The 11,789-nt window shown below is 34.8% G+C and overlaps 1 protein-coding gene, 1 non-coding gene and 2 pseudogenes across 2 annotated transcripts; 1 reads left to right on the forward strand and 3 right to left on the reverse strand.

The window, feature by feature from the left end:
* Positions 1-1,036: 1,036 nt before the first annotated feature.
* LOC113311356 (60S ribosomal protein L36-1-like) lies at positions 1,037-6,683 on the forward strand. The gene is made up of 5 exons (XM_026560197.1): positions 1,037-1,138; positions 1,271-1,425; positions 6,011-6,083; positions 6,167-6,231; positions 6,647-6,683. The coding sequence occupies exons 1-5, from the start codon at positions 1,037-1,039 to the stop codon at positions 6,681-6,683; spliced, it is 432 nt and encodes a 143-aa protein (XP_026415982.1).
* On the reverse strand, positions 4,045-4,128 carry LOC113314528 (annotated as a pseudogene).
* LOC113314648 lies at positions 4,568-4,638 on the reverse strand (annotated as a pseudogene).
* Positions 4,676-4,765, reverse strand: LOC113314644. Its single transcript, XR_003342527.1, has one exon. It is a non-coding gene; the product is annotated as a small nucleolar RNA Z101 (small nucleolar RNA).
* Positions 6,684-11,789: the final 5,106 nt, after the last annotated feature.

Below are 11,789 nucleotides of genomic sequence, written 5' to 3' on the forward strand. Positions count from 1 at the left end.
GGGTTTCTATATATCCTAAAGAAGAGAGAGAAATCAAAATCTAAAACCTAAAACTCATCTCATACCGCCGCTCTACCCTCTTTCTTTCTCCCTCACTCATTAGATGTCTGAAGCATTATTGAATCAAGCATTTTGACTGCTTAAGATATCCTAGTTGATCTTCCATAGTATGATAAGTTCATACTTATATTAGTTTGTTGCGTTAATTTTTTTTTAAATCGATCACATCAGTACATATAAATCAGATTCAATGGGTTAATGATTATAAATAGACGATTTCAGTGAGAGTTTATCTATGATCTGAACGTTGCATATCCTGAAGCCCGAATTTTCTTTAAGAAATTAATCCAACTATTGATAATTTTTATAAATTAGGTTTTTTCTTATGTTCTTAATGTTTAGGGGTTCATAGTCTTCATTTCCAGATCGAGAAAAAAAATAAAATTGTTTTCATAGTCTTCATTTCCAGATTTTTGATTACTGATTTTTCCTTTTTATTGTTTTTGTTTGGATCTAATTTTTATATGTCTAGGGTTCAGATTTTATTGATTTAAGTTTTAATTAGTACCCACAAGTGAGATGTGGTTTTATTTTATTTTATGTTATGATTTTCATCTCTTTGTCATATTTGAATTTACAGTTTTGCATGTCAGTGAAGCCATGAAACTGCCATTGCGCTTTGAATCTGTTGATTAGAACTTTACTTTGGCTCTTAAATTTTTTTCTGATGATATTCTTTTTTTTTTCTTCCCTGTGTGCTTAGCCTGTAAATTTGGATTGTTTTATTTCTGTCTGATATTTGGTCATTTTTCGTGTTTGCAGACAATGCCGGAGTTCTTGTAAACCCATAGGGAGAAATGAAAGTTACAAGTTAACAAAATGCATTGTGTTAGATTGGGTTTTCATGTAAAGCAAGATATATGTTCTATTTTGTTTGTTTCCTGTGTAAGTGTATGAGAACTTACTTGGACAAGATGCAAAGAGGCTTTTATTAATGTGTGTTTATGTGGTTTTGGAAATGTTGTGTGCAGGTAAAATGGCAACCACAGTGCCCAAGAGTGGGTTGTTTGCTGGTTTAAACAAAGGTCATATTGTCACTACTAGAGAACTTGCTACTCGCCCTTCCGCCAGAAAAGGGGTACAAATCATTGTTCTACCCAGTCTGTTCTGTTTTAACAATTTTTATTTGATGTCTTCTTGTTTTTTTTTTCAGTGTTTGTGCCCCATGTTGATTGGTTGTTTTAGGTTTGTCTGAATGGGGTTGTTGCAGAAGACCAGCAAGAGAGTTATCTTTGTTAGGAGTTTGACTAGGGAAGTTGCTGAATTTCCTCCTTATGAGAAGAGAATTACTGAGCTTCTTAAAGTTGGAAAGGACAAGCGTGCTCTTAAGGTGGCTAAGCGAAAGTTGGGTACCCACAAGATGAGGTAATTTCTTAGATCTGTATTTTATTAATGACTGAGTGTATTTATATAGCAACACCATGTTTGGAAAATATCATAGTTGGTTATACTGTCTGATGTTGAAAAGCATGTATGGAATCTTAGCCAAAAGCTTGTGTCCTTAGCTTTATGGTTTTGAGCGACTGAAGTGTACCTTCTTTGAAAAATCATTATCATATATGGTTGAAATCTCTCGTGTTTTTTCGATATGATAACTGCAACAAAGTTCTCTTAGTGTTGAGTCTGAGTTTCTGCTCGTGAAAGAGTTAAATAAATAAGGATACTTTACAAAGTGATTTATTTTTGTAGGCACTGCAGTTATTCAAAGAAATAATAATCAAAAGCATTGGGAGATAACTGAGACGAATTGTCCTTCTGTAGACTTGGTTGAGGCGTTTATCAAGATAATAGAGGAGAAGGCTAACAAAATATAAGTTTTATAAAACAATGGCAACGTTAATATATGTTACTTTTATCGTGACAAAAAAGACACGTGTCATCGAAAAAGTCGTTGCAAGGATTCAGTAACAGTTATAGCCGTTAAAATAAATGTGACAAATAAGACACGTGTCGTAATCATAAAATCAGGCCAATTGTGACTATTAACTATTGTAATGCTTGTTAAATGTGACTGTATCTGGAGTTTGTCACAAATATAAACGTTACAAAACGCCACCACAATTATTAATAACGGCTTATTTACTACAGGCATAACCGTTACAAATATAATAAGTAACAGGTATAGCCTGTGACAAAATTCCTGATTTGGTGTAGCACATACCAAATTTTAGGTTTATAAGGGATGTCTAAAGCTAATTAAATTACTTAGATATCCTTGATTAATAAATTTTTTGCTTATTTTATTTAAATTTTTTATATAACAAAATTTTTTAATTATAATTATTGGATTTTTTAATTATAATAATAATGGCATGCTTGCCATGCTTTTGCGCAGTGATTGTGCAGTATGTGTGAGTGGCATGATTGCCATGTTTTTGCGCAATGATTGCACGGTATATGCAATTGCTATCTATTGCGCGACGATTGCACGGTACGTGCATTTGGCATGTTTGCCATGCTTTTGCACAATGGTTGTGCGGTATGTGTAGACTTAGGGCTTTGTGTATCAAAACCCTAATTCAGTGTTTGAAAAAGTGTACCCTGGTAATTTTTACATAAGCGCGTTAAATGCTCTAATAAATGTGTTTAATGTCACCGGTGACGTCATGTTATATGTAAGGTTTTACGGTTTTACCCTTTGTCCTAAAACCACCATCAACACTGACTAAACTAGTTCAACCCAAATAATTAGCTAGACAACACAAAGATGCTAAAAAAGAAAAATTCAATGACTAGAACAAATTTATGATCACTCGTCAAAACCAGATGTGACAATAAAGATCTTCACTCAGAGCTTATAAAGCCATTACAAGACACTCAACTCAGAACCTCAGTAACACCCAAACTTAGCAGCATCACCACACAAGAATGTCGACGAATACAATTGTACATAATCAATACCGAGAACTAAGTAAATGGTCTCATTCCGAGACCTTGATCAATTCGGTGAAATCATTTTAGTGATCATGGTTGCGATAGTCATGGATCCTTAGTGCCTTATACAGCTCCTCCACTGAAGTCTTTGACCTAATGAGTAAAAACAACACAAAATTTGAACATGACAACCGCAAATGAATTCAAGAGTTTAGATTCCATTTATACGTTAATGGGAATGAAAAAAAAAATACTGTATGTAGATTTGAATTACCTTGAGCTATCCTATATTTCACCAATACGTACACGGATTAAAACCAAAATTTGAACCCCTGTCGGATCTGAATGGGTAATCTGCTACAATACCCTCATCACATTCACATTCACATATATAGATTGAGATGATGATAATATATCATAATTTATATAGCTGATTTCATGTTCAGTCTTTTTCTTAACTCTTAACAAAACTAGGCTTTGAGAGTAGAGTGTACATAGCTCGCATACTCTAAAATTAAGGAGGGAAAGTTTTGAATCAGGTTAAGAGTTGAAGCTAAACATTCTATTTCATTATTGGAAATTGATTCAAGAACAAGAAAACAATTGTTTTTGAGAAGAGAAATCATTATGCTAAAGCTAAACATTCTATTTCATTGTTGTGTTGTTCCTCCTCCTCCACTTACTAGTAATCTACACGATGCCATATTTGTAGAAATGAAAAGAAGGATACGCAGTTAGCTTACATCACCGGCTATTCATAAAATTAACACTAGCTGAAGTGCACAACACTTAAATTTTAGACGGGCTTTAAATCTTATGTTTCAAATTTCAGTTCCTGGTAGTACCTTCAAACGCTTTCAGAAACTAAAACTAATATAAAGTAATATGGGCAGACTCAGGATGAATATATCCACATCAGTTGGTTTCACCCAGACTCAGGATGTATGTATCATTATAACATTATGGGATGAAGGTAGCACAGCTGGGGAGGCTCAGTTCATGGTGAACAAGAACAACTTTCATGGTGATTTTCTTGCAGAATCTAGCTCTAACTCTAAGATTGCAACTGGCCTTGATTATAACTACAAAAACAAGATTGGAATTAAGAGTAGCCTGAGAGATCTTGATGGAAAATAATCCTCATATGGGATAAACCCATCAAGAGTAGCAAATGCTATCCTTACATCACCGGCTATTCATAAAAAAAAATGAAAACTATTAAAAAACGATTAAATATGATAGCTACGACTATTGATGTAGCTGGTTGTGATCATGTTAAGAAAAATCAATGCGAATCGGAATGATTTGTTGTTGTTTTTTCATCATCCCAACATTAACAAATTTCTTCCAACAAACAGCAAAAATGAGAAACACAAGTTATAAAATTTAGAATGTCAGAGATTTGTTCTACTCCATGGAAGTATAATTGAGCACTTTCACTTTGAATATCAAGATTAAGGTCCATAAACTCTAATCTTGGTTCAATAAAGCATTGATTGAATCTGTACACAACTAATTCAATCATAATCTCTGAACCAATCACTTAATATAAATCAATAACAAACTCTAAACTAAAAAAAAAAATAATCAAACTTTAAGATAATAATCAACCATCACAGATTAGAGATAGAGAGAATGATCAGATAGAGCTAATACATAGATTTGCCATCATATCAACAATTTAATCTAATCATCATATCATTAGATTAGATTAGTTTAAAAAAAAGAAAACAAATCTAGTTTTAGGCATCAGATCTCCAAGGTGTTTATCATCACTGAACAATCAGATGCAAATTATCCATTTGATAAAATTGTTCCTCATTTGCCATAATCAATCAACATTTAAGATGGAATACTGTTGGTAAATTTTGACTACTCATTTACCCATTTCCTTATTTGATCATATGGACTACTGTTTGTTCTCTAACTGATCTGAGAGAAGATATCATAATGCTAATTGAATCAGAAGGACTGCTGTTGTTGTTGTTCCTCCGCCACCTTCCCATATGAAAACACTTGCTAGTAATCTGAAACCCACCATTAGTAAAATGGAGAATGTAAAGAAGAATATGATTTAATAGATCTCGGATTAGATAATCTTAGGGTTTGAGGCGGCGGTGGAGAGAGTTAGAGAGGAGGGAAGGGGAAATGAAGAAGAAGAATTAGAGGTAGGGTTTCTTCTTGTTTGGTACTATCATCAATTCTTCTTTATATAAAGGGGAATCCTCATGCTGATGTGTCCCAACTAGAGTTGTTTTCAGAAATATTAAAAAACTGGAGTGCCATGTCAACTACCATGTCACCATATAAAGGATTAGCCGGCACATGGAACTTTCAAGGAAATGTTTTATGAAAAGACGTATCCGTTGGTTTAAGTATCAAAGGACACATCCGTTTGGCCTTTCACTTTAGCATGAGAAGATATGTCTTCTGTTGAAATCTATCAAAGGACATGTCTTTTGGCCAATTCTGGCCCCTATATAAACTGAGCCTGTTAAAACAGAAGAACGATGCGTGGGCAGTGATTACTAACTAATGCAGATGCATATAACGGCACCACTGAGCATTAACAACAATATGATCTTCAGAGGATGGAAATGACAACATATGGTATGATTTCCGCACATGTGCACGATATTGCCAAATGCACAATGCATCTCCTTATGTTTCTACAAATGAATTTTGGTGACTATATTTGGGTTTTCAAAAAATATATTAAAGTTAATCAGGTTTCTTGCTGGGAGTTAGGACGCATCGTTTCCCTATAGACACACGTTTTATCACCGAAACCTTCTGCATACTTCGATTCTACTGCAAATTTTTGTTATGTTAATCAAGCTACTAATATAGACATATATGATACGCACAATGCACCATTTTATCATATTGCAACAGTTAAGTGACAGGTCTAATAACAGCAAAACGGTTTCAGTTTTGGTTCGGGACGTTGGAAATAGCCTGCGTAGGACTGAAGTATACATATTATACAATTTTTCTTAGGCTTGAAAAATTGAAGAGGTATGAAATTCTTCATTTCCTGTAAAATCTTACAAATTTGTGCGTATCATCTATACAGTTTCATTGCTGAGTGTTTCCTGAGTAAGTTCTTGGAGTCCTATTTTTCAAGTTCGATTCTTTTTCCCCCAAAGGTGCGTACTTTTCCAGTTATACATAGTTCGATACAATTCTCATGAAAACTGATTGTATTTGTAATTTTATGTTTCTTATGCAGTTGAAGGAAAAAGGAGAAATGGTGTTGATGGTCTTGAAAGAGAAGCCAGGCTTCCTGGATGGATGGTACGTGGAAAACTGTTGAAGTCTTAATGAAAACAACGATAAAAAATTGCATATGGTGACAATGAAAAGTGAAAGTATGTGTTAACTTCTTCTTCCAAAATTTGTAATTAATATTCTTTGTGATGAGGAAGATGGAAATGCAGCCTTATCAAATATGGAACTAAGGTGAATCAAAAGATTGACCATCCGAGAATGCTAGCTTTGATTAGTCCTATAATTCACGTTCGAATTTATGACCATAATTTTTTGCGTTACTAAATAGTATATACTGGGATTTTTAAAATCACAATAATTCAATTAAAAATATAAAATGGAAAGAGCTCAAATAATTCTACAAAGATATTAAGGTGAATTTATTCGGCGTTTTGTTCTTAAATAGAATCTAATGTTCTATCCTCTGTAATTTGTTTTGCAGGAAGACAAAATTAGTCGAGAAATTCTACAAAGGATAATTACTATTGAAACAAATTTGATTCCGTCATGTTACAGAACAAAAGATGGAACGGTTATTAATTCACAAAACTGGATTACAGTAAATTTACTAAGAAGATGTTGAGTTTTCCTATTCTCTACTGTTTTATAGAGGTCCCTCCGGTAACAATTCCTCCAATATTTATTTATTGCTTCTACTTCGATCAGGAATCCGTTTTTTGTTACACAATGGTAATACGGGTGAAGTATATGAGACTACATATGCAGATAAATATCACGTTTACATATTATTGATAAGAAAAAATTATTGACAGTACTAAGTGTAAGTTAGAGAGGTTAAGAGAAGGCAATGATTCTGTGTATATTAGTAATGAACTAGCCCCCGTGCAACTGCACGGGTTTACCGAACTTGTATAATATATAGTAAGTGCGGTCAAAGATAGTCAAGGTCATCGCTGGACTAGGTGTCCGCAAGCCAAATTAAATAAATTGGCTGAATCCTTGCTTGAGACATGTTGGTTCTGTAAACATATATCTCCGTCATGAACAAATTTTTTCAAGACTCGGTCCTGACCTAATTGGTTCACCCAACCTAGGCAGTCATTACGCAAAAATAGCTTGCACTTGCAACATTAGAAATTGGGTGGTGGTGTACCAGATTTTTCAATTTCCAATTACTATGAAATTACCATGACTTGAGAAATTAAGTTTTTTTATTAAGAAATAGAGCAACTAGATCTTGATACAGAAACATTTGCTAAGATATTTGTACCCAAAAGTATATTAATTCTAAATTACCAGCTCGAACCGTGATCGATTGCAATTAAGATATTTATTTAATTGGGCTTGCGGACCTCTAGTCCCGCTATGACCTTGACTTCGACTATCTTTGACCAATAATGCATGGTGTATTAGTGTAGGTGTTGGTATCACATCCAGTGCCACAATGCGCCAGGCCAAAGTCTTGCTTAATACTGAATCAAGATATGGAAGAGAAACAATGACTGACTTTGTCTAGAACAGCAGGTAAGTTTGATCCATCCCTCCCAACCCAGTCAACCATGTCTGGTGCATATGCATCCAAACAAACCCATCTGATGTAGAAACCAGTGAAATGAAGCTCAAAAATAAAACCATCTACAGATTTCATCATATTCTTTAAGATATGGCAAGGCAATGAGAATTTTGAGTCTTACCTTTGAGCTTAGTAAAAGTGTGGAAGTACACCCTTTTGGTCCATCATCTGTGAAGACATTGAAGAGGTCAGAAAATTTGTTCTGCAGTAACATGCATATGGTTTGAATTTAATTAAGTCTTGCTTTCATCAAGTAAGTGGAGGGAGTTCATACCGGTGCCATAATTATTGGCACCAGAGGGCCTAGCATTTGTACGCCCTCTCTTTCTTAAGATGCTTGCTAGTACCAACAGGAATTAGAACGAGATCTTACCAGATAATTCCCACTTATCGAACTTCACAGACCATGTGTCTGAACCAATTTGAGTAGAAATAACACGGTCCACCCATACCCGAAACTGTTTTCCTTGTTTATCCCCATAAAACTTTGTCATTCGATCCAAATAGTCATGAAGCGACTGCTCTTGCCCAGACGGACTGACAAGAACTCCAGACGGGTACTGTCGATGCACACATCAGTTTATCACAAAAATGAATAGAATTAAACGAAAATCACTAAGCCATTGGTTCAGAAACAGAAAGGACGTGTTGAACTGCAGCACTTTTAATGTGATATAATGAGAATCTAAATTTAAAGAGAAGACACTCCATACTTCGAATATAAGAATACTTGGATTTTAAGTCTTCACCAATATCTACAAAATAAGGTGACTAAACAATATAAGTTAACAATATAATTCCGTCGCTGATTTATTAGCCAAGCAGGCTACTTATCCCTTTGTTAATGGATTACATTTTATCTGATGATGTAATGAATTCAACTTTGGTGCTTTCCCATTATGTGATGCCCACCAAAACGAGGAAGGCATGAAACGAAAAAGTGGATTACCTTTTGTTTCTTGTTTTGAATATCATATGGTGAAGCTGTCTTATGTTTTTCACCTTAGCTGAAAGTGTTTGTTACCAATTTGTTCATAAAGGAAGAAAATATTGGTACCATTTCCATTTATGAGGAAATATATTCTCTAATTTTTCTGGTGGTTCCCTCCCTCCCAGTCCTTGGATGAAAAGATTTCTATACATCTGATTGGTCTTGTGAGATATTCGATTTTCTCCATTAACTGCAAGCTATTTCTTTGCATTCTCGAAGAATCTAGTATTTAAAGAAATGCGTAAACACGAAGGTTCAAGTTTTCGGTGACTCAATGTATATTTCAGTCTTGTAAATGCGTTCTGCGAGCTGCCCTAGTTATTTTCTTTCACATTCTGAAAGATACTGATGCTGTAGCTCATCTCCCTTGCTGCTAGTCATGTAAGGATTTCAAATCCTCTTTTTCTGGTTCAGCTTTTCTCTGATGATGTAATGAAGCTTTATTACTTTTTATTATTTCCATTTATGAGGTTTTGTAACTCAGGGCCAGCCGTGGTCTGTAAATTTTGTTTCAAGCAACATATAGGGGACAGGTATTGCTTTTCCATCGGTGTCTTCTTGAAATAAATTAAAACGCATTGGGAACCCCAATCGAGCATAAGTAAGAACAAAGCTTTGACGAAGGATATATGAAGCTCTAGCTAGTTTTATGTATTATCCGATTTGTTCGTTTACTAAATTATATGGTTCTTGAGATGACTAAATTGGTTAACATTAGCATGGACTTCGTTTTACTTGCAACACCACGGAAAGTTTAGATGCAAGAAATTTTATCTCGATATTGTACACTTGTTTTAACAGTGGGATGAGTACTGTCCTAGTCTCAGTTTCATTTTGATTGCTGTGCATGTGGTGAAGCTTTATGCAATGACTTGTAACCCAAAATCGAACCGTATAAGCTAATTATTGTAGCGTTTCAAAAATTGGTAATGACTGTAAAAGTTGTCATTGTGGCCATAAATTTGACTCTAAGTCAGAACTTTGTTAAGTCTTTCGAATTCCACGACTAATTCCTAGAAATACCTGCTTTGCGAGCCAAAAAATTACCACATTACTTAATATTGCGTATGACATGTCTACTAGTCCAAACACCGTCTAAATCTAACGACCCAATGTAACTCAAAGTCTGCACCCTTTTAAAATAGATCACTGTAACTCAAAATCTAGCTGGAATACCAACGATCTGTTGTATGAATTGAAATCTTCCAGTGTTCCTTAGAAATGACGTGTTGAGAAGAAACGAGTAATAAAAGTATACAAGCAAGAGTGGTGTAGTTGTAAGAAATCTTACAACTCCACTTGATCTAATTACTTTTCTATGTAATCATTTCGGATAACAGTCTTATTAATTGAATAGATTCAGATTGTTTACAAGATAGATGGAAATCTACAATAACACTTCTCTTAAGCTAAATTCATTTTCTCTCATACAATCTCTATTACAAGACATGTCCTAGAATCCTTTACAAGACAACTACTCTCTCCTTTATATAGGGTTTTACATAGTGGATGACAACTAAGAATCCATTTATTTTCGGGATCACTATGCGACATATTCACTCATATCCAATCGCTCATCTTCGCATAATTTACGTCTTCGCATAACTCCTCACACTTTACCCGTGACTTTGCTGACATCATCTAGTGTGACATCTCAATATGTTGTGTGCGATATTCCTCGCGTATGTTGTATTCTTCACTTCGCATGAATATTAATATGTGCGATATTTAACTCCTACATTTGCCTCTTCTCATGTCGCTTGATTCTTCAAAATGAGCGGTACGAGAAACTCTTCTTTTTTAAGGTCGCACATGCTTATCTTTTTCCATTTTTCTTTGCCGACAGTTATCCGGATTTCAAGTCCTTCTCGTGTACGCGTGTCCTCTTAACCACTCATTTCTTGACACGTCTTTTTTAACCGCAAGTTTTTATCCGTTCGTTTCTTCACATTAATGAGAGTAAATTTTGAAAAACGGGTCGCTCTTCCCTATATATATTCTCCTTCTCATATAATATCTCTCTTTTACCTTCCTTTTATCTTCTTCATTCTCTCTCCTTCTCTGCAAATTCATATTCTTCATCCCCATTCTCTAATGGCTCCTGCTGGTAAAAAGATGGAAATCGAATTTAACAGAATGAAAACCGACTTTAATCAAAGAGGTTATGAACTCTCCCTTCCTCCTTCTTGTAACTTCACATCCAAACTTAACCTCGAACTAATTAGATCTGAGGAGTGAAATAGCCAAAAAATCATCGTTTCGTTAGGTCAACTTCAATCTCTGCCAATTCCTTTATATGACCCTGAGATTCCTCTGTTTTATAGAATTCTTGCTGATGAAAGATTCGCACGAGGAATATTTCAACTGAGTGGTGATGCTATTAGGATACCCTTAGAGTATGCTCGTCGCGCAGCTGGTCTTGGAAATTCTTATCCCGAGGAAGTGCGAAAAGAAGGTCATCTTGACAAAGTTATAGATCCTGCTGACTACATTCTTGATAAGGAACTCATTGGTATGTACTTCATACTTTTTCACTCTTTTTCCTTCGTTCAATTATTCGCACTTCTTACTTAATTGTCTTCGCTAACCTGTATAACCTGTCAGATGAAGCGGCTAATCTTCCCGATGCTGAAATTATTTTAGAACATCTCAATTCCTCTTTAAATAATTTCCCCACTCAAGTATTTGGAAACTTTAACTTAGAAGAATTAAGATTAAAATACACTACCCTTAGGAAACGCCATAAAAATGCATTATTCACTGCGAAAAATTTTAAACGACGCTTTTATGAAGAGAAAGAAGCAGTTCAAATATTGGAGGCAAAGAAGAATGACCTTATTACTGAAAAAGATGAAATTGGTCTTAGGGGTGCGAAAGTATTAGATCAATTTCAAGAATCCCTTATTCAGGTTAAAATAGAGCGTGATTCAGCTCGCCAAGAGAGAGACATTCTTGTTGAGGAAAGAAACTTAGTTCGATCTCAACTTCTTATAGAAAGTGAAGCTGAGTTCAATTGGGCTGCTAGGGTTCTGAACGATGCTAGAATTAATTTAGGTGTAA

Source organism: Papaver somniferum, chromosome 9 (genome assembly GCF_003573695.1).
Source record: "Papaver somniferum cultivar HN1 chromosome 9, ASM357369v1, whole genome shotgun sequence".
NCBI classification, from domain to species: domain Eukaryota; kingdom Viridiplantae; phylum Streptophyta; class Magnoliopsida; order Ranunculales; family Papaveraceae; genus Papaver; species Papaver somniferum.

Bases quoted from the DNA above. Each gene is read 5' to 3' on its own strand.
- LOC113311356 (XM_026560197.1), top strand. From the start codon at position 1,037: ATGGCAACCACAGTGCCCAAGAGTGGGTTGTTTGCTGGTTTAAACAAA. The intron at 1,139-1,270 runs GTACAAATCATT...GGGTTGTTGCAG, and splicing joins GCCCTTCCGCCAGAAAAGGG to AAGACCAGCAAGAGAGTTAT. The intron at 6,232-6,646 runs GTACGTGGAAAA...TTTGTTTTGCAG, and splicing joins CCAGGCTTCCTGGATGGATG to GAAGACAAAATTAGTCGAGA.